This window comes from Tachyglossus aculeatus, chromosome 18 (assembly GCF_015852505.1).
Source record: "Tachyglossus aculeatus isolate mTacAcu1 chromosome 18, mTacAcu1.pri, whole genome shotgun sequence".
NCBI lineage: Eukaryota > Metazoa > Chordata > Mammalia > Monotremata > Tachyglossidae > Tachyglossus > Tachyglossus aculeatus.
Genome location: NC_052083.1, coordinates 11,933,155 through 11,956,645, shown reverse-complemented (window position 1 = coordinate 11,956,645; position 23,491 = coordinate 11,933,155). Strand labels below are relative to the sequence as shown.

Genomic DNA, 23,491 nt, shown 5'->3' with positions numbered 1-23,491 from the left:
CTTTTCATGCAAGTAGAATTTCTGATTGTTTTCACTTTTCTAACCAGCACATGCACATCTATTTGAAGACAAATTCAGAAGCATTTAGATAGTCCAAACTATGGATTAAAATCATACAGAATAGTCTTTGCCTCTTTGACTCTGTCTATATGCCCAGGTGGAAAACAAAGCTGTTTGAAGTACCAGTCCCCTCCTGTGGCTTCTTATCCTCACTACCACATGTTTTTGACACAGCTGAATTCTCCACATGGGTACCTAGGTTGTTAATGGATTTTATTTGGATTTGTCCAATATCCAGAAAATTTCTGCAGCTAAAGTTGATGTTTGTACTGTATTTGAATTTACGGTGTCTGTAAATTTCTGATGTGAGCAGAAGAAAGATGCAACAAGGATTGTAGTGATTTTTCAATACTACCGTAAAAACCACATTTATACATTGAAAATACTGCAGTTCAGATCTTTCACAGACCTGTTTTACCATTCAAAAAGCTGTCTAATAGACCAGGAACTGTCCCAGTAAAACCCATTGTAAATATTTTCTTTTCTCAGAACACATTTATTTTGCTGATTATAATACTGTTCCTTCTTCCTTCAATTTAGTGGCCAGTTTTCCCTTGCTATTGTTAACCTGAACATAACTTCTCTGGGATTACGATCTCTCAAGGAAATAAGTGACGGAGATGTAGTCATTACAAGAAACAAAAACTTGTGCTATGCAAACACGATACACTGGGACAAACTGTTTGGCACAGCAAATCAGAAATATAAAATTGAAAACAACAGGCATGGAAATGGATGCAGTAAGTTGTCACCATCTGCTTTTGTCTGCCATTGTAAAATTGCTCAGGGAAATTTGTTGTGAAATTTACTGTGACTTGCATAAAACCCTCATGGTCTCATACGGGTTTCCAACTATTGTTTTAGGTTTTAAATTGGAATGGATACCAGCGGAATGATTGATGGTTACCAGCTTGTGGAAATATGTGCAATATTTAACTCGTTTTTTTTCTTTAATTGTTTCCCTCAGCTAAATTTTTCTAGTGGACCAGAGTGATGAAAACAGACAATAATAATTTCATAGTTGGTAGATTTGTACTCTGGTTAACATTTCAAGTTCTGGCTTGAAACTGTCTTATGATCGTTTCTTCCCCAGTAACTGGAGTGAAGATGAGCACTAGAATCTGGGTTATGTTGTGCTGTCAAAGCTACAGAAAGTGGCTTTATATTATGCAACTTTTGAACGAAGACAGAAAATGAGGAAAAGACTCCTCACCACCCTGTCATTGTTTCTTCTAGGGTGGATATTAAAGCTATGAGTGTAAAAGAATCTCATGTAAATTGTGACCTCAGAAAAAATGATTAGTGTGTTGAATCCTCAGTCATCCCCTGAAGTTTTAGGCATTCTCCCATTGGGTACTAGGTAGAACAGAGACCACCTGGAATTGCTGTCCTCAAGTAGTTTTTTTATGGTATTTGTTAAGCACTTACTGTGTGCCAAGCACTGTTCTAAGTATTGGGGTAGATACAAGGTAATCAGGTTGGACACAGTACATGTCCCACGTGGGGCTCATAGTCTTAATCCTCACTTTACGGATGAGGTAACTGACGCACAGTGATACACCCAAGGTCATAGAGCAGACCAGTGGTGGAGCCGGGATTAGAACCCAGGTCCTTATGACTCCCAGTCCCATGCTCTAGCCACTAGGCAACACTGCTTCTCTACTGGAGTTGATAGTCTTACACTATTCTTCATGTTTTTGTTACATTGTTTTGTTTTTGATTGGTTCCCCTTAGATGCCACCGGTCAAGTTTGTCACCCTTTGTGTTCCCCTGAGGGATGTTGGGGTCCAGAGCCAAACCAGTGTTTCTCTTGCCGATACGTCAGTCGAAGCAAGGAGTGTGTGGAGAAATGCAACATATTAGATGGGTGAGGAGGTTTCTTTGTGCTTTTCCTTTTTGCTTGAGAAGTAAAATGTTTGTGTCATGTGAAAGTACAGCGATTCTCAGGGCTTACAGTGTTGACTCCCATGCACAATGTTCTTCTCTGCTTGCTCCTCCAGCCCCAAAAGGAAAATACAATTTGTTCTCATTATCATCCTCTCAGGGATATCTGTAGGTGAAACAGAGTCCTAATGTTCACTTCCAACGATGAGCCTATTAGAGAAGGAGCAATTGAGTTTTGGTAGCCTGTAATGCTGTTTCCTGCAATTTAAAATCTTGTTTAAAAACATAATATTAACAATAAAGAATTAAAGCCAGGAGGGGTCATGTACCATTTGCCCACATCATCCCTCTGTCCTGGAACTGTCTTCTACTTCAAGTATGACAGACCAGTACTCTCCCCACTTCAAAGCCTTATTAAAATCACATCTCCTCCAAGAGGCTTTCCATGACTAAGCCCTCATTTCCCCTTCTCCCTCTCCCTTCTGCATCATCTGAGCACTTGGCTCTGTCCCCTTTAAGCACTTGATATTTACCCCACCCGGAGGACTTATTTACATGCCTATAATTAATGTATTTATATTAATGTCTGTCTCCCCCTCTAGACTGCAAGCTCCTTGTGGGCAGCGAGTATATCTACCAACACTGTTGTATTGTGCATTCCCAAGCCCTTAGTACAGTGTTCTGCACATAATAAGTATTTAATATATGCCATTTACTTGTTGGTTGATTGATTGATTGGAAAGCCAAGATTGGCACAGAAAGCTCATTATGGCTCCATTTTAGAGAAACAGCTTGAAGTGAAAGGGAATAGGGAACAGAACCATTTCTCTGTTGGGCTTTAGCAACAAAGCAAAAGGGAGATTTGGGATAATGATCCAGACAGTTCGGAGTGGAAACACCTCAGTTAGGGGAACAAATTATTGTTTGGCTGGACTAATTTCAGTTGACGCAAATTGTTTGGCTGGACTAATTTCAGTTGACGCAAATTTACCTTGCCTCACCCTCCACTTTTAATAACACATTCATTGACATTTAGTTAGCAGCACTTTGAATTCTTAATAAATATTAAACTGCATGGACAAACATAGTTAAACATGAAATACCATGATTCTGTGATTTCCGATTAATGTCTCTGATCCTTAATATCTTAATGAGAATTTCAAACTAGGAAGCCAGAAACCCAGGGAGGTTATAAGAGGTTTGGAGGTTTAGGTGCAGCATTCTTGATTTTTCTGGGTTTTTCTTTTCACAGAAACATATTTTTTTTTGCTATCAGATAAAACTTGTCTTCAGTCAAAAAGATGAGTTATGTCTTGTTTTCCTCTTGCTGGAAGAATTCATTAACCAGAGCAAATTCTCATTCACTGGCCTGAGTTTAGAATCAAATCCGGGAAGAATCAAATTGCCTTGACCCCCTTTCCCAAGACCCATTTTATTCCAATTATCCTGAAATCCCCTTACAGCCTCACTCGTACAATTAAAACAATTACAGACATTGTCTTCTTCAGCCAGCTCCTCTTGCTTGGGATCCTGCCTGTCAGCGTGGGTTGAAACTTTGGGTGAACTTCTTTTCTTTGGCTGTAAATCCAGTAGGATTGTATTTCTTCTTTGAGCTGTACTGGATGAGTTCTTCAGGCACTGACTTAGTTTTGAGAGATATTCAGTTGCCCTCACCTCTGCCAGGGCTATTTTTACTCCTGACTCCGCCAGCACTGTTTCTACAGCTTTTTCCATGCATTTGATCATTGGATAGGTTTCCAAGCCCAGTGTGGGGGGGATCGGGGAAGGCTTTGCAGCAGGAGCGATGTGCCGTTGATGCTCTCTGTGGCTTGTCGAGTCTGTCTTGGTATGTTCAGCTAATTGAGTTCTGGAGACAGATGAATAACCGCTTACAGATAAATCTCTTTGGGAATATCCAGGCTTTCCCTCTTGGAGCAGATCCCAGAGGATCCAAATAGTCCCATGTAGACTTCCAAAATAATAATAATAATAATAATAATAATTGTGGTATTTGTTAAATACTTACTATGTACCAAGCATTTTACTAAGTTCTGGGATAGTCACAATCAATCAATCATATTTATTGAGCACTTCCTGTGTTCAGAGCACCACTCTAAGTGCTTGGGGGAATATAATATAGCAGAGTTGGTAGATATATTCCCTGCCCACATGGCGCTCACACTGTAGACACTGACATTAAAATCAATTAGATCTAGGTACCTAATAGCTGTGGGCCTGAGGGAGGGGTAAATATCAAGTCAATATTAAGATGCAAGATAATCAGGTTCCTCCTGGGGCTCACAATCTAAGTAGGAGAGAGAGCACCCAATTTTGAAAAAAAAAATCTTAGTTCATTCCAAAATGATTAACTGTATTTGTCCTCAGATTCTCCCCGCAACACCCTATTACTTAAGCACACGTTGAGTCTTAAGAGCCTATATGAAAGTCTGTATTAAAACAGGAAATCCTTTCCAGCGAACAAATTCATTTTGCCAGGCAAGTTGCAGTTGTAATGCGAGTACCACCACAAACAGATTAGGATCTGGATTCTTTGGCTAGACTTAACTTTGCTTACCAGGGTAGGTGTGACCTTATAAATTCATCTTGGAAAAATTCTTCCGAGAACAAAATTCAGGAGTCAATTTGAAAAACCTGAACAACCAAATCTACAACTTTGTGCTTCACTGTCCTCATTTCACCTAGCTTACCCTTTGGCATCCATTCTAACATTTCCCAGCCCTTTCTGTCTGCAAAATCTTCCTCACTGCAATGAATGGCACTAATTGAGCACTCACTATGTTCACAGCTCTGTATGAAGCACTTGGGAGAGTACAACTGAGTTGATAGATGTGTTCTCTGTCCACAAGGAGCTCTCAGTCTAGCGTGGGAGACACACAATAAGATAAAATGCTAATCACCCATATTGTGATTTCAAACTTTCCCCCTATATCCTGCCCTCAGGGAAGATGGAGAGCAGTGTATCACTATCCTTGGAGTAAGGTCTCCTTGGAGACTTGATCGGATGGATTTAAGTCATTTCCCAGTCTTTTCTTCCCCAGGCCATAAGGTCTGATTTCCTGTTCTCTTTGAGAATGCAGAGACCAAAGGAGAGTCTGTCAGCCAGAAGCCTTGTGTGCAGAGCTCTGTATTAAACACTTGTGAAAGTACAATATAAAAGAGAATGATTCCGCTCCAGCTTGACATAAAGGAAGAAAAGTTATTCAACCATACAGCAGTGAACAAATGTCTCGTGTATTTCCCAGTTGCAGTGCTTCTTAAAAAACATAATTCTTACTTAGAAACAACCCACAATAATTAAAAGACAATTGTTCAGTACACTAGAGTTTGTATTTAGGAAGCCACATGTGAACAGCTGGTACTTGTGTGAGCACATTCCCCTCAGCAGCTACAGTGCCCTAGAGTGCAAGAATATACTATATGAGTGGCCTCCGATGAGTGGATTTAGTTAATTTATACCATCTACTTGAATTGGAACTGCTTTATTGCTATCGGAACCATCTGTTCCAAATACATGGTTCATATTTTAACCAGTTACTCAGTGTTGCCCAGAGGAAGAGCATACACTTAATTATCAGCCAGATTTCTTTTTGTCTAACATCTGGAGTGATCCTCTTGCCCTCAGAACCAAGTATCAACTTTGTGCTTAATTATGGTTTAAACTTCTGTGGAAACTTTAGAGAAAATTCCTTAACAAAATCTTTAAAAACTTTGAAAGAGCACTTGGAGATAAGCAGGAAATATTTCACATTTTTACTTTTGTGTTTACTTTATGGGAAAACTTTACACTTTCTGCTTTCCTCCTCCCTTCTCCCCATCCCCAAGTTAACATTTTCTTACATGTAACTTCAGTAATCTTGGCTGCATGGAGCACATGATGGGTAATGGATGAAAAGATTGATTTTATAAATTGTCAGTATCCCAATTCAGGTGATCTGAAAGGGCAGAGAGTCCTTGAGGATGCTGAGCAATGGCATTTATTCTTATCGTTTCACTCTTCCCTGTCAGATTCCCAAGAGAGTTTGTGGAGAAGTCAGAATGTTTGCAGTGCCATCCAGAATGTCAACCACAGCCTAAGAATGCAACCTGTACAGGTCACGTAAGTAACACAACCAACATCATAATCCAAACTTAACTCTGAAGGGTCTCTGTACATCAATCTTCCAGACAAACCTGATGCCCCAAATGTCCCTTACCTGCAATCATCCAAATGTATCAATCAATCAGTGGTACTTATTGAACACTTACTGTGTGCAGAACATTGTAGTAAGCACTTGGGAAATGCCACAGAGATAGTAGATATGATTCCTGCCCACAAGGAGCTTGCATTTATTCATTCAGTGACTCTGGATAGTCGTGGGCTCATGTGAATTTTCAGGTTCTGAATAATCCCTTTGGCTTTCTGATGCAAACCAGAGACAAGGTAATGCCTTCATTAAAACAGCACACCCACAATTATGTTATCAAATTTCTTCCAGTGTCTGCTCAGTGTTTTTAATTGCTGAGACCTGTCAAGTCCACTTATAACAGTGATTACAGTTGAAACAGCCATGTAGAAGGGTGACTTGCAATACAACTGCTGTATTCTATGTTGAATTCGAAGGTGAGAAATCTACCTTTTTGTGACCTTAATTCTCCATCTCCTCCTGAACTGAGTAGCTCAGTGGAGACTTTGGAGTTTATTGATGGATTATTCAACTCATTTCTCATCAGGGCTTCTTAGACCTCACTGCAGTAATTCTGCGGATAATCCAGTTCTCACTGGTGTTTAGAAGTTAGTTGCAGTTATCACCTCTTAATAGTCCCTGGACCATTAAGCCTATCTCTGGGGACTTCTCTGAGATAAGTATTCAAGTTAGGATTTTAACTTTATCAACATTTCTGACAATGTTCAGCATATAGGAAGTGCTCAAAACATACCACTGATTGATAAAAGTTTTTTTTTTTTTCAAACTTTTCAATGGGTTGGTCTTAAGATGGCAAAAAAAAGAGTGGCTATCAAACCTTACTGCAATCCACTTTTGAAGCCTTCATCCTTGGAGAAAACGTCTTGGGCCTGACAGTTGAAGTAGTCACCTCTCATTCCAGGTCTCTCTTACATCTAAAGGCAAGTCTGTTTTGCCTCCAACAATATTCTCCACACACAAATACCCAGATCTATGTCCATGAGTGTTAACTGATGAGCATAGGAATAGTCTTTCGCTAGCTCAAATGGATCACTTTCATCATTTTCTTCTTTCTCAGAACAAGTGTGGGAAATAAAATATTCCCATGCCATTAAGATCTTAGAACATAATCGTCATTCATTCAATCGTATTTATTGAGCACTGACTGTGTAGTGATTGTACTAACTGCTTGGGAGAGTACAATACAATAGAGTTAATCGAACCTTAAATGTGTCTTTTTCTAGGGTCCAGACAACTGCATTAAGTGTGCCCACTACATAGATGGTCCTCACTGTGTTAAAACCTGTCCCGCTGGAATTATGGGGGAAAATGATACCTTGGTCTGGAAATATGCTGATGCACATAATGTGTGTCAACTGTGTCATCCAAATTGCACCCATGGGTGAGTAAAAAGTTGTCACCAAAAAGGAAATTTGCAAAAATATGAAGTGTTTCTTGGTTTTCAAAATCCTAACATGATCATTCTGCCAAAATAACATGGCAGAGAATTTCATATTGAGCTCCAGGTTAGAGACTGCAGTGAATTTTTAGACAGAAGGGGAATCAAAGTAAAACATTGCTGAGTTTGCTTCTGGTAAAGCACTTCTGAGCTGAGAAAAAAGCTCCGGTAGGCCTGAGGAAATTGATTTCCCAGATCCACATTTCACCCCAAAGGAATCCAATTTTTCCCTCTCCAATTTACTGTTCGTGCCAAAATTATTTGAAGGAGGAATCAGGGAGTGTCAATTACAAGTATGTTTTAGCTATCACAGAGTTTATCCTTGATGTCAAGAGGAGCAGCTCTTTTATGCTTCTGGCTGAGGCATTCAGCAGCAGAGTTTCTAATTTGCTTAGTAGGTTAAAGGAATAGGATGAGAGCAACCTTGGACTCCCATCCATTGCTGAGCACATTTCACACTTTCCAGGGGCAGAATGATGCTGCCAATACACTGAAGTAGCTCAAAATCAGTCCTGAGAATGCCCATTAAATTTTTATTAAAGTTCTTGTTTGCCCAGCGCCTGGACAAATAGGCCTACATAAATTGCACAGCTTGCTTGTTTGGTTGTTCATTTTCTCCCTCTTGATTTCTTATATTGATTCCCACACAATATCCAGGAACTGGGATCCAGGAAACTTGGTTTGAGTCCCAGCTCCACCCCCAACCTTCTGTGTCAGTTGGCAAGTCACTGAAATTCTCAAACTAGATTGGGAGCCCATTATGGGACACGGACCCCCTGATCTGATAACCTTGTTTCTACCTCCAGCGCTTAGCACGTAGTAAGTGCTCAATCAGTGCCACATTTATCAATTAGCCAATGCCTTTTAAGGCAGGAAGTTGTTGCCATTCTAATTAATATATTTGAAGTTTGATGATCTCTATATTTCCACACATCATTTTCAAAACACTCCAGACCAGTTTCATCAGGTGGCCAAGTTGCCAAAAAGAGGGGAGGGCATGAAAGAAGGAATAGTCTAGGCCGTGGGACTTCCCCCCGGGGATCGGGGCCGTTTGGAAACGCGGCTCGGGGGACTTGCCGTCGATGCCTCCTCCGGTGACATGGTACTGGAACCCGGAGCGTCGGACCGATGAAGGTGGGGGACGGGCGGAGCCTCTCCGCCGAGGCGCGACTGAGACCTTGGCGGGCACGCTGCCTGGATTTATGATCCCAAAGGTTTGGCTTTTTCGCCTTCCCCTCTGTCCATAGCTGAGGACCTTATCGAAATCAGGCAAAAACTCCTCACCCTCGGCTTCAAGGCTTTCCATCACCTCGCCCCTTCCTACCTCACCTCCCTTCTGTCCTTCTCCAGCCCAGCCGGCACCCTCCACTCCTCTGCCGCTAATCTCCTCACTGTGCCTCATTCTCGCCTGTCCCGCCATCGACCCCTGGCCCACATCCTCCCCCTGGCCTGGAATGCCCTCCCTCTGCACATCCTCCAAGCTAGCTCTCTTTCTCCCTTCAAAGCCCTACTGAGAGCTCACCTCCTCCAGGAGGCCTTCCCAGACTGAGCCCCATCCTTCCTCTCCTCCTCCTCCCCCTCCCCATCCCCCCCGCCTTATCTCCTTCCCCTTCCCAGCACACCTGTATGTATATATATATATGCTTACACATATTTATTACTCTATTTTACTTGTACATATTTATTCTGTTTATTTTATTTTGTTAATATGTTCTGTTTTGTTGTCTGTCTCCCCCTTCTAGACTGTGAGCCCGCTGTTGGGTAGGGACCGTCTCTATATGTTGCCGACTTGTACTTCCCAAGTGCTTAGTACAGTGCTCTGCACACAGTAAGCACTCAATAAATACGATTGAATGAATGAATGAATGATTAATTGTGCTTGGCCACATCACTGACCATGCTGCCCACATGTTTAGTGATGACTGATTTATATATTCTGAAATAAACGAGGTTGTGTCCAGCAGGGATTTGCATCAGCTGGAACCGGGAGCTGCATTTGTAATTAGGAATGTCAAAGAAAAGAAAAAGGGCAGAGAAGCTCATGGGAAAGTTTCCTGTTTTGTTTATAGCTTGTGGTGACGTGTCATTGCAGTCTGTGTATCCTCCAAAAGGCATATGTCAAACAGGATGAACTGGGATGTTGTAGACTCAAATGAGAAATGTATGGAAATGATGTTAAAATCTTAATGGTGTTGAAGAACTATAAATAGCAGAAGATGTATCCATTAATTCTAAATAGGAATATACTATTTAGGTCTATTTCAATGTCATAACCCCAGTTTTCACTGTGTTTAGTTCTCCCTGTAGATCTAAATTCCCCACCCCAATAAAGTTATTTATTATTATACCATTAATAATTGTTATATTTGTTAAGCTCTTATGCCAAGGACTGTACTGAGCACTGGGGAAGAGACAAGATGAAGAAAGAGCTCCTCACTCACTCAGTGCTCACAGTCCCCACAGTGGGGGGAAAACAGATATTGAATCCCCATTTTAGAGATGAGGAAACTGAGGAATTGAGAAGGCAAATGACTTGTCCAAGGCCAAAGTGGCAGAGCTGGGTTTAGAACCCAGGTGCTCCAAATCCCAGGCCTGTGATCTTTCCACTAGGGCAGGACCACACTTCCTGACTGGTAAGTCTCTATACTGTTAGTCTGAATCCCACCTTGCACGTGAATCAGGCATATTGCACATTATGGTTTAAGAAGACACCGGGGTCTAGTGACCAAGTGAATAAGGTACAGTTTTGCTCATTTTGAATATGTTTTTTCTCTCTCTCAATTCCTACAGATGCAATGGGCCAGGTCTCGAAGGCTGCCCGGTGAATAGGTAATTATGGTCATTTTACCCCTCCTGGCTACCAAATATATTTTCCTCATCTGCTTTCCCCTGGGAACCGGCCTAGGGATCTCAGCCTCCCATTAACCCACGGCATCATCATCATTAGCCTATCTCCTCTTCTCCCTCTTGTCCTACTGGTCCATCTATCTTCTTTTACAGCAGAACATACCTAAAATATCTATGGGCTTTGGCCTATAGTGAATAACAATGTGGAGAGGCTAGAGAATAGATAGGGATGAATAATCTGTTACTGAACCTTTTTTTTCCCACTCCTGCTCTGATATCTTCAGTCCCCAGTGGCCCAAACTAAGAAGTTCAAAGGCAGGATTGGTGACTCTTGTCCTGCTCTGTTGTCCAATTTTCCCTATTGCTGTAGTCAGACCCCCTTCATCAGTGACCACAAGGACCTTGCCAAGAGCTCTAAATTTTCTTTCTCTTCCACTCCTCATTTTGCCCCATCTTTTTCTCAACACTTAACGCCACAGAACATTTCCGGTTTTGCGTTGCCATCCTCTCTTGAGTCTCACCCTGGACCAAAGTCAAAAGTCAGTTCATTTTTCCGGGTGTCCATGAATAAGTGGCAAGAGTGAAACAGTTTATCTATGATCTCAGGGGCAGCGTTCTGGCTTGGGACAATTCTCTCTTATAAGTGACGGACGAAGCCGTGATCAGGGGAAGGGAGGATGGGCGGCAGGTTGTGGGAAATGGGGATCTGAAGAGTGGGCAGAGCAGAACAACCACCAGGTGCACTCTGGTGATTGGACCCAGCCAGAAACACATATTCCTTGGGGCCGCCTCACCCTTATAAGCCCCAGACAACCCCCAATTCCCCAGCCGTGAATCTAACGAACAAACCAAGAAACCACCCCTCCCTTGTTCATCTTTCCCAGCTCCAAGATCCCCTCCATCGCTGCTGGGATTGTGGGGAGCCTCCTCTGCCTGGTGATGGTGGGCCTCATCATCGGGCTCTACATGAGAAGGCGGCACATTGTTCGTAAACGCACGCTGCGCAGGCTGCTTCAGGAAAGGGAGGTAAGAGACCAGGGCTCCTCAGTGGCCCGGGGCACCTTCAGAAAGGGGAATATTGCCCCACGGGGGATCATGGGAGCCGTTTCTTACTCTAACCAAGAAGTAGATGCTTCTGGTTTCATCAGCACTACCTGTCCAGCCCACACCCCTAAACTCATACTGGCACATGCCCATCCATTTCATCATGTGGGTCTTTTCATTGATTCCATTATTAGGGCACTGCTAGAGGAGTGTACTCTGCCTCCTGGAGCATTCCCCACCCAGGTGTTCGTGACTTCAGGAAAGTTGCTGTGGCACAGTCCTCAGAAAGTCATGAGGCCAAAGATCAAGTGGCAGATCACTCACTGAATGACTTGTTTTGAAATTATGATCTCACATATGAAAAGTATATAGTTAGATGTAGAGATAAACATAGACATAACTTGACAGCTTGAGAGACAATAAAATAGCCTTCTAAGTAGCCCATGTTCATGAGTTTGGGAGATCTGCATCCCTTGTTCTTCACTGTGCTTTGCTGGGAGCATTTTAGAACCTGTGTTTGCTGCATCCTTTCGCTCTGCAACCTGTCAATCGAAGGCATTTATTGAGCACTTACTGAGTGCGCAGCGCTGTATTACATGCTTGGGAGAGTATAATAGAGTTGGTAAACATGATTCCGGTTCTAGGAAGCTTACAGTCTAGAGGAAGTGGTAGATATGAAAACAAATTCCAGATAGGGAAATGGCAGACCGTTAGGGAAGGATCCACTTTCCATTCAAATTTTATTTGCAAGTGTCCAAAAAATGTAGGAATAGTAGTAATGGTACTTATTATAATAATAATGTCTGTCTCTCTCTCTGGACTGTAAGCTCACTGTGAGCAGGGAATGTGTCTCCCAAGTGCTTAGTATAGTGCTTTGCACACAGTAGGCACTCAATAAATGCCATTGATTGGTTGACTGATTATTTAGTACCTAATGAGTATAATAAGTGTTTAAAAAGTAAGAAACCATAAGACACTTCCTGCACCAAAAGAACACCAAATAGGGGCAAAAAGGAATAGAAATAGTCACAGGCAATGGAATCTGAGTAAATACAATTGAACATTCCGTCAAATATTCATATATACACAACTGCAGAGGATGGGCATAAATACATTCAAAAATGTAAGAGGAAGCTGGGAATTGCATGGTATTTGGCTTCTTGTCTTCCCTTCTATTCACCCCAGGAGAGTTTTAATCAGTTCCTTCTCTTGTGCCTATTAGCTCGTTGAGCCTCTCACACCCAGTGGAGAAGCTCCCAATCAGGCTCTTCTGAGGATCCTCAAGGAGACAGAATTTAAGAAGATCAAAGTTCTTGGCTCTGGGGCATTCGGCACCGTGTACAAGGTAAGCACGCCAAAGAACCATACTGAAAAGACTTGTGGAAATCCCTGAATCATTTGGATGCACAAGTAGTGTGTATGAGAGACTCCAAAGAACTAGAGCAGTAGTAGAGGAAAATGTTTATCTTCAGTGCTTCCAAAGTCTTCACAGTTCGCCCTGAGTGTCCTATCATGTCACTGGCGTGTCTACTGACTACAGGTGGTATTTATGGTATATCTGGTATTTGTACTGTGGTATGGGGAGGTTGATAAAGAAGTACATGGAACCAGGAAACCACATACTTCATAGTCTCTCCCTTCCTCCCTTTCCCATACTCTCTTTTTCTCCCTCTTCCCATCCCTACAGTCTTTTCTCTGGGGTTATCTCTCACCTTGTGGTCCTGCTCAAACTAGCGGTTAGGGATTTAGCTGCCCTGCCACTACAGCCCCCGCAGTGTCCTTGCCAAAGATTCTTTCTCCCCGGATCCTCTTGCTTGAGTAGTAGTAGCAACTCACGGGCCTCGTTTGTAGACCTGATTGGGCTGAAGCAGAAGGAGAACCTAGTGGACAGAGGTCGGGCCTGGGAGTTAGAAGAAGCTAGTTCCGGCTCTGCCACTTGTCTGCTGTGTGACTTTGGGCAAGTCACTTCACTTCTCTGGGTCTCACTTCACTTCGCATCTGTAAAATGGGGACTAAGACGGTGAGTCAATTAAGACGGTGAGTCTGATGTGGGACAGTAACTGTGTCCAACCCGATTTGCTTGTATCCATCCCAGTGCTTAGAATGGTGCCTGGCACATAGTAAATACTTAACACTTACAGAGACGCAGCATGGCTCAGTGGAAAGAGCGTGGGCTTTGGAGTCAGAGGTCATGGGTTCGAATTCTGCCTCTGCCAATTGTCAGCTGTGTGACTTTGGGCAAGTCACTTAACTTCTCTGGGCCTCAGTTCCCTCATCCGTAAAATGGGGATTAAGACTGTGAGCCCCTTGTGGGACAACCTGATCACCTTGTATCTCCCCAGCGCTTAGAACAGTGCTTTGCACATAGTAAGTGCTTAATACCTGCCATTATTATTATTATTATTATAAATACCCAATTATAATTGTCATTATTATTAATATTATTATTGGTCTGTTCCCTCCCTGCCCATATTTAGGGTTGGGGGGTGATCCAACAAGGCAGCATGAGGGGTTCCCCCTCGGGTATGAAGAATGGTTGTCCCTGGGGCCCAGCACTGTCAGAGATGGTGATAGTAATAATAATGATAATAATAACAATAATTGTGCTACTTGCTAAGCACTTACTATTTGCCAACACTATACTAAGCACTGGGGTAGATACAAGATTATTAGGCCTGACCTGGGCCTCACATTCTAAGCAGGAGAGAGAACAGGTATGGAATCCTCATTTTGCAGCTGAGGTAACAGGCACAGAGAATTAAGTCACTCGGTCACACAGCAGACAAGTGGCGGGACCGGGATTAGAACCCAAGTCCTCCGACTCCCGGGCCCCTGCTCTTATCACTAGCCCACAATTTCCAGCAAGATCTCGCTCACCTCCCTGTAGCAAAGCCAGGCCCCCTTCCAGAATCCTCAAACACAGGACAGACCCGCTGCCACAGTTTTAGGACTCAATTTAGGCCAAAGGGAGAAAGGAGGATCCGAGAGGTTTAGCTTGCACGGGGTCAGACGTTTTAATCCTACATCGGCCTCTCACTTCTGGGCCTTCCTGCAGTGTTGTGGTTGCAGGGAAGTGTGGTAAATGGAGCAGGAAGAAGCATAGGGTGACTCTTGGATGACTGAGGACCCTGTTTGAAGGAAAGTCAGCTTGAGGCAACTGCTCACTCTGTGACCTCTTGCAGGTATGGGAGAGCAAAAGGTAGATGAAGCTGCCTGAACCAGCCCGACAGAGATCTCCTGAGATCTCTGGGATTTCAGCAGAAAGAATTAGAGCATGGATGAGACTAAAAACTACTCATTGTTTGTCTGCCAGATTCAGCTTGAGGATGAAAGAGAAAATGCCAGTTTTTCCAATACCCCTTATATTTTTTTGATCCGAACCCTCTCATCTCCTCCCAGGCTTCTCAGGGCAGGTCCGGTAGTCAAGGATGAAAATGGAAGTTTGATGAAGACCCTCTGCTCTGGGGCCAAAAGACACATACCTGAGAGGTTCTGTGGTATATGAAGCAGTATTGCATGTCAACTTGCCCAGCCTGGCAGATGTTGGGTGGCAAATGCTTGCCCTGGCACAGTTGAGAGACTTTGGCACTTGTTTTCTTTGCTCAAACAAGAGCACTTTCAGAGTTACCACACAAAAGTGTTGGAAAATGGAACCCGTGAGAGCAGGTTAAGGAAGTTGTTATTTGGCCTGCAGAAAAGAAGGCTGAGGAATGTTTGTGACAGTTTTGAGGTATTTGAAGGATTATTGTCAAAAAAAAAAGCAGGCCACCTGGACTCCTTTTCAATGAAAAATAATTAGGGGGAAACTTACAGCAGTCAAAGTGAGAGAGAGAACAGGTACTTAGTCCCTATTTATAGGTGAGGAATCTGAGGCACAGAGAAGTGAAGTGACTTGCTTCAGTGTCTCACAGCAGGTAAGTGGTAGAGTCAGGATTAGAATCCAAGTCCTCTGCCCCTAGGCCCACGCTCTTTCCACTAGGCCACGCTGCTTCTCACTGTGATTTTCCCCTTCCTATTTCCCCAGCCTCAGCCCACTGGGGTCAGGGGTTTGCTGGGCAAGCTATGGCTAAGTCCTGCTGCCCCTTAGAAGTCAGCCAGTTAGTGGTTGGGGTTCTGAAGGTGCCGGTTTGAGCTTATGCCTATCTACCATACAGCAAAGCTCTTCCTTGTTTGACTCCCATCTGCATTTGATTGAGCTCTCTGGCCACTATCCACCATGGTTTTAAATAAATAGCTTCTTGTTGCTTTATTAGCCCAAACACATGGTAGTTAAAAAAGAGAGAGGAGAGAGGTGGTAGTACCTGAGCTAATGGAGGGGACAGGGAAGTCTATTAGTTCCTAAAGTCTGTGGGCTTAACTCGCCAGCCCACAGCCCTCTTCCCTCTTCCCCTCACAGACACGTCAACCTGCCCTTTGTGTAAGAAAGAGGCTCCCGACAATGATCACTATTCTCACGTGTGGTTGTGACTGAGGCTGATGTCCCTTCCTCACTGCACATCTGTTCACTCTGAGTTCTTGTTTATAGCAGCAACCAGAAGTTGAAGCACTTGAATGTTGTTTTCAGTTCTGCTTCTCAACCTTAAGATTGGATTTAGACTCTTGGTTCCTCAAATCCTTCTAATTACGGCCCTCTCTTAAGCCTGGTTTGAATGAGGCAGGAAGTTGAAGATAGTTTCCTGAGCATCTTCCCAGTGAGGAGTGAAAAATGAATTCCCAAATAAAGCTGCTCAGATGCCCACAGTACTCAAACAACAAAAAACAAAAAGATGAAACCCCCGCAAAAAGGCTGTGGCTGTCTTTTCAGCAACTGGGTGACGCATATACTGTAACTGTGGTATTGTACATTTCTCTGTATTCTCCTTAACAGAGGGCTACCATATCCTTTTCTGCAGTTGGTCTGAGGTACTCAAGTCCACCCCACAAATTATTAGTGCCCAGTGTTTAATTAAGTGGATTTTGGTCATATCCCACAAGTGATTGAGGTTGACTCATTGACCCGTTTATCTTGTTGCAGGGGTTGTGGATTCCTGAAGGAGAGAAGGTCAAAATTCCAGTTGCTATTAAGGAATTGAGAGAGGCGACCTCTCCAAAAGCCAACAAGGAAATTCTTGATGTGAGTGTTCAACTTGGGTCTGTAGGTAGGATTAAGCCTTCCCAAACTCGCTGGTTGGGAATATTTGTTTTCTTGGCGGCAGGAGGACCGTTTCCACGCAGTCCGCTGCGCTTTGTTTGTTCTGCTTTTGGGCTGCTCTCTCAGGACCACTTTCTAAGGACTCATTTTTCAAACCTTTCCCTTCCTGCTGAAGTTCAGGCTGCCTCGGGTGGTCAGAGCTGTTCCCCATTCCCTTCCAGCTCCTTCTCAGATTTCTCTCCCCTTTTGACACTGGGTCTTCTCCAGCACAGCGAAATCTATTTCATTAATCCCAGAGCGCAGGACTAGATCTCAGGCGATGGGAAATTAAAAGCCTGGGCCAGCGAGGTATTTTTAAGATATTTGTTTGTGCCCTAAAAGATTAGAAGAATTAAAGAGCTATTCATTTGAAGCAGGAACTCATTGTTCCCCATAATAATAATAATTATTATGTTTTTTGTTAAGCGCTTACTACGTTCCGGGCACTGTACTAAGCCCTGGGGTGGATGCAAGTAAATTGGGTTGGACACGGTCCCTGTACCTCACAGGACTCACAGTCTCCATCCCCATTTTACAGATGAGGTAACTGAGGCCCAGTGAAGTGAATTGCCCAAGGTCGCAGAGCAGACAAGCGGCAGAGCCAGGATTAGAACCCAAGAACCCATGCTCTATCCTCTACGCCATGCTGCTTCTATGTGTTTCTGCATGAAGCTGAATAGATGCTCATATGAACTGCATTATGGGTTTGATGATTTTTACAGAAAGTTGAGCAAATGACCCTCTGAATGAGTGAAATATCATCCCTGATGGTGGGTGGTTCCATCATCATTTTAGGAGCAAAATTGGGTCAATTTAAAGGCCAGATTCAGAGAGGGAAACCTGTCTGCTCCCAAAGCCCTGAAAGCCCAATTGATCTTGCGGACAGGTCCAAGGATCACAAAAAGCCAGACTTATTTATTTTTCCGTTTGGATCAAAACTGGAGCATGAAAATGTACCAAAATGAAAACCAAACATGACATGGGTTTTAATGTGCTAATTCCCCAGTGGCAAACACTTTGCCCGTTACATCTAAATCAATTAATTCTTGGCAGAAGTGTCTGTTTCTTGTCAACTTGTATGGGGATTCTTCTGGAGAACTGCATACTTTGAAGAATCCAACAATTTTTAGTCTGTAACAGTATGAGCATTGACCTTGCACTCCATCCCAGCAGAGTGGCATCTGGGAAGATCCAACACCGGAATTTTAAAAGGGGAGAAGGGAAGTTGTTTATCCACGGCATCTGGCCCCCGCAACCTCACGGGGGAAGAATCCTACTGGGATTTGGCTTAATGGAAGAAAAAGGTGCACTGTGAATGAAGCTAAAACCAACAACTAATTCTGAGCCTTTACAAAAATCCCATCTCCCTCCTCAAATATTCCAGGTCCCTTCAGCAGAGATCTGCTTATCCTTGAGAAAAATAGGATTCCCTCTGTGAACATACAGTCTCCTTGAAAAGCACAGCAAATTGTAGGGCTCTTGTATCTGCCCCTCAAATCCACCCTCTTTTCTCAGTTGTTAATAAGAGATGCCTATTTTGTAGAGGTGTAAAAAAGCTTTCTTTCTTTTTCTTCTTAAAAACCCTTGAAATGGACTCAAGTGCCAGTTCTGTTAAATAATCCCAGAGCTTACCAAACTCTGGGGAGGGATTCTGTGAGAAGGAAACAACAAAGTATGGAGGATTCAATTTCAGTAGGTCAGGAATTGAGCCAAGAGAAACAGAAGCAGGACAGGCCCGAGAACAGCTTCAACTTCAGTGTAATAATAATAGTAATAATGATGGCATTTATTAAGCACTTACTATGTGCAAAGCACTATTCTAAGCACTGGGGGGGTTACAAGGTGATCAGGTTGTCCCGTGGGGGGCTCACAGTCTTCATCCCCATTATACAGATGAGGTCACTGAGGCCAGAGCAGTGAAGTGACTTGCCCAAAGTTACACAGCTGACAATTGGCGGAGCCGGGATTTGAACCCATGACTTCTGACTCCAAAGCCCGTGCTCTTTCCAATGAGCCACACTGCTGTAGGGTTAAGGAGGGGTTGCATCTTGGTTTCCATAGCAGGAGAGCAGATGAGAGAAAAATGGGCACTTTGGGAAAAGTTTGCCTATCTTTTGGTAGGTGTTTAACAACTACTATGGTTTTTCCAAAGTGCCCATTGTGGTCCCAGCACTTAGAACAGTGCTTTGCATGTAGTAATTGCTTTATAAATGCTATTATTACTGTTATTATTATTAAGCATTTACTTTTTACTAAGTGGTTTACTAAGTGCTGGGGTAGATGCAAGATTATCAAGTCAGACACAATCCCTGTCCCACATGGGGCTCACAGTCTAAGTAGGAGGGAGAACAGATATTCAATCTCTCTTTTACGGATGAGGAAATTGAAGCACAGATAAATTAAGGGATTTGCCCAAAGTCATACAGCAGGCAGATTCCAGAGCTGGGATTAAAAGTTCATTGGGAAGGCAGTGTGGCCAGTGGAAAGGGCGGACTGGGAAAGAAGGAGCCTAGATTTGAATCCTAGCTCCATCACTGGCCTACTGGGCAAGTCACTTTACTTCTCAGGGCCTCAGTTTCTTAATCTGTAAAATGGAGATAAGATTCAGGTTGAGCCCCTTGTGAGCTAAGCACTAGGGGTAGATACAAGGAACTGAGATTGGATACCTCGTACCTGCCCCAGCACTTAGCATGTAGTAAGTGCTTAGTAAATGGATAGTAAAGTGTTTCAGATAGTAAAGTGATTCAGATAACTTCACTCCCTTTTATTTTCCACTGAAGTAAAGACTGTTGGCACCAAGCATCATAAGATTTTGTTTACTTTTCACGTGATTTAGTTAGCTGGTGGAATTTCTTCTGCTGTTCCCAGCCAAAATGAAACATTGGAAAGGAAGAGAAGCAGAAAACAATTTCAAATGACAAATTATAAACCTTCCCGAGATTTAGTATAGTGCTCTTCTCCCAGTAGATTCTCTACAAATAACATTGATTGATTGGCAAGGTCCCAAAAGCCTTGCAGAAACTATCCTGCCCCAAAATAGTCAGTTCTCATCTTTCAGTTAGCTTTCTAACCCCGAGTCCCAATCACTGTATCAGGGTAGGGCTAGTTCAGAAGATTATTGTGGAATACCAAGCATACTTGGAATAGGTTTCAGTGTGCTGTGAGATTTCCAAGATAAACAGCTCAAAACAAAGCTCACTTGAATATCAGCACACATTGAAAGGGACACACGACTGAACAATGGTCCTATTATGCTTCTATGGGGAGGCAGTGACCTAGTTTACTTTGCACTATCAGATCTGAAAGACACTCGGAGGTTCTGGAGGAAATCCATCCTCGGTGTGGTCCATACACCCACTCCATACATTCAGCTCCCAATTCCCCCAACTCCAGGTCAGCTCCTTGCAAGCTGCATAACAGATAGCCAGCTGGAACTGCTTGGATTTGCAGATTTTTTTTTTTTCCCTTCTGAATTGAATAACATGTATCTAGAGTCAAGAAGACCAGAAACAGAATTCCCTTGATCTGACTGTCTCCCAGTTGGGCATAATTTGGGTGGCTAGCCCGAACTGTATAATCCTATGGCTAAGTCATTTTTCACAGCCTTCAGTTTAACCATTTGGGGAGCAGCAGAGAATTACAATAATGGAAAGGGAATCCAGAATAATATTTAATACCGCAAAAATAAAAATCCACCCTGGCTTCCGGCTGACCTCAGTGTTGGAAATTCATTCATTCATTCAATCGTATTTGAGTGCTTACTGTGTGCAGAGCACTGTACTACGCACTTGGGAAGTACAAGTTGACAACATATAGGGAAGGTCCCTACCCAACAGTGGGCTCACAGTCTAGAAGATGATCGCATGTTTCTGCCTCTTCACATGGGTTTAAGTAAATGAAAGGGATTTCTTTCAAACATCCATTTTAAAATAACCCCCCATCCCAGCCAAAATAACATCCTCAAGAGAGCGTGCCTCATGACGTTTAAGAACTTAGAGACCTTGATAGAAAAAGGTCTGTTCCCGTCCCCGATTGGGAGGTCAGGGCCTTTTGTCCTCTGGATTCTTGTCCTTACAGCGTGATTAGCAGGTTTATGATGTCACTCTTGGTGTGCTGAGTTACATGCTAAGTGGGTGGAGAACTTCTAACTCCATGGGATGTGGATAGATAATAACTTTCCTCATTCATTAACTGCCAAAAGCATCCAGAGGGAAAAAGAGCAGCAAAACACAACATACTGGCAAAATAAAAACCACTGTTCCTCTTCTAATAGGATGATACTGTTACTTGAATGGACTCCATCAATAGGAAATTAGTCAAAATGGGATTTGCCCACCAAACAGTAGTATTTATTGAATGGAGGACACTGTACTAAGCACTTGGGAGAATACAGTACGAATTGGTAGGTGTGGCTCAGTAGCAAGAGCTTGGGCTTGGGAGTCAGAGGACATGGGTTCTAATCCCTGCTCCATACCTGTCTGCTGTGTGACTTTGGGCAAGTCACTGAACTTCTCTGGGCCCCAGTTACCACATCTGTAAAATAGGGATTAAGACCGTGAGCCCAACGTAGGAGGACCTGATTACCTTGCATCTACCCCTGTGCTTAGAACAGTGTTTGGCACATAGTAAATGCATAACAAATACTATTATTATTATTATTATGCATGATCTGTGCCCTCAAGGAGTTTACAACCTTTCCCATTTGGACACTCGTACCCCAGTGACTGGCAGGGCCAAGAGAATTCAATTGGTGCCTCTCAGGTCACTGGCACCACTGTCAATCGTTTCACGCAGGTTTTCAGTCCTGAAATCTCAGGGCCAAGGATCTCCCGACTTTCCTACCAGGAGATTCCAGAAAACCCACTCAGACCTCTCAGGTATCACCCTTCGTCCAGGTCTTTCCAACACCCCATCCTCCTCATGGCACCGACTCGATGTCTACGGGCCAGAAAATGGAGCATTACATAACACCAACTTAACCTTAATCATGTTGGACCTTGAAAGTCTTTTTTTTCAGCAGTAGCAATGTAGCAGCCAGAGCAATTGCACTTTATAGGCACATTAGATTATTTGTGACGAATAATGATGTTGATGGTCCAATATTTTGAAGAGTAGAAAAGGTGTGGTGGGGCAAAGGAGTTCTGAAATGAAATGGCAACAGAGTTGTGAGTATATTAACGCCTTCTCCTCAAGCAACACAGCAGAACCACATTCACGCCCTGTCTTAGGTAATGAACCTCATGAGGGATGGGGGCTGTGACTAATTCTCACCTGTGTATTCTCACCCAGGGCTCAATACAATGCTCTGCACACTATAAGTGCTTGATAAATACTGCTACTGCTGCTTCATCCCACTTTAAAGAAAGAGGGAAAAATTGAACTCAGTACCAAAGAGCCCACCAAGTAGCAGTATGCATGGCCTAAACAGAAAATTCTGATGATGGTGATGATGATGATAATGGCATTTGTTGATGCTTAGCATCTGCCAAGCATTGTACTAAGTCCTGGGAAAGATACAAAATAATCACGTCAGACACTGTCCCTGTCCCATATAGGCTCACAGTTCAAGTAGGGAGGGAAAACAGATATTGAACCTCCATTTTACTGATGAGGAAACTGAGCCACAGAGAAGTCAAGTGACTTTACCAGTGTCACATAGCAGCAAAGTGGCAGAGGCAGGATCGGAACCCAGGTTCCAGGCTCACAGTCTTTCCTCTAATCCATTCTGCTTAACATGAAAGACCTAATCTCCCATCAGCATTTATTTTGGAGAAGTGCCTTTAATTTTTCTTTCTTTCTTTTTTGTTTTTTTTAATTGTGGCTTGTTTTGTTGTCGGGACCTCCCTCCAGGAGCAGCACTAATGCCGCTCTTTCCGTTCCTCTGGATAGGAGGCCTACGTCATGGCCAGCGTGGACAACCCCCACGTTTGCCGCCTGCTGGGGATCTGCCTCACGTCTACCGTTCAGCTCATCACTCAGCTTATGCCGTTTGGTTGCCTCCTGGACTATATTCGGGAGCACAAGGACAACATCGGCTCCCAGTACCTTCTCAACTGGTGTGTGCAGATCGCGAAGGTAAGCAGGCAGAGGGGCCTTCCGGTCACCCTCACTAATCAATCAGGGGTATTTATTGAGCGCTTACGAAGGGCAGAGCACTCTACTGAGCTCTGGGTTGGGGGGGAGAGCAAAGGGAGCATGTCGAGGTGACGCGGAAGGGAGATGGGAGCTGAGGGAAAGCGGGGCTTAGTCTGGGCCTGGTGGAAAGAGCACAGGCCTGAGGGGCAGAAGACCTGGGTCTAATCCCAGCTTTGCCATGTGTCTGCTGTAGGAGACGTTGGATCAGTCAACTTAACTTTTCCATGCCTCAATTTCCTCATCAGTAAAACGGGAGTTCAATGCCTGTACGCCCTCCGGGTCATGGGTTCAAATCCCGGCTCCGCCACTTGTCAGCTGTGTAACTTTGGGCAAGTCACTTCACTTCTCTGGGCCACAGTGACCTCGTCTGGAAAATGGGGATAAAGACTGTGAGCCCCCCGTGGGACAACCTGATAACCTTGTATCCCCCCCAGTGCTTAGAATGGTGCTTGGCACATAGTAAGTGCTTAACAAATACCATCATTATTATTGTTTAGATTGTGAGCCTCAAGTGAGACATGGACTATGTTTGACTTGATTGCAATGTATCTACCCCAGTATTCAGTACAGCCCTTGGTACATAGTAAGCACTCAACAAATATCACTATTATCCTTGTTAATGACAATTTCCCACAGATAGAGGCCTAATAGGCAACCAACTGCCCATATCCAGAGTCCCAGGGGAGTGAAACTGGGGGGATAATTCAA

General features: G+C 43.5%; 1 protein-coding gene across 2 annotated transcripts in view; it reads left to right on the top strand.

The window, feature by feature from the left end:
• Positions 1-23,491, top strand: part of EGFR (epidermal growth factor receptor) — a 228,027-nt gene that overhangs the window by 183,277 nt on the left and 21,259 nt on the right. For both annotated transcript variants that reach the window (XM_038760180.1, XM_038760179.1), the window contains exons 12-20: positions 601-800; positions 1,795-1,927; positions 5,971-6,061; positions 7,373-7,530; positions 10,378-10,416; positions 11,319-11,460; positions 12,701-12,823; positions 16,493-16,591; positions 22,538-22,723. In XM_038760180.1, coding sequence (XP_038616108.1) covers positions 601-800; positions 1,795-1,927; positions 5,971-6,061; positions 7,373-7,530; positions 10,378-10,416; positions 11,319-11,460; positions 12,701-12,823; positions 16,493-16,591; positions 22,538-22,723 — 1,171 coding nt within the window. The remainder of the gene's footprint in view (positions 1-600; positions 801-1,794; positions 1,928-5,970; positions 6,062-7,372; positions 7,531-10,377; positions 10,417-11,318; positions 11,461-12,700; positions 12,824-16,492; positions 16,592-22,537; positions 22,724-23,491) is intronic.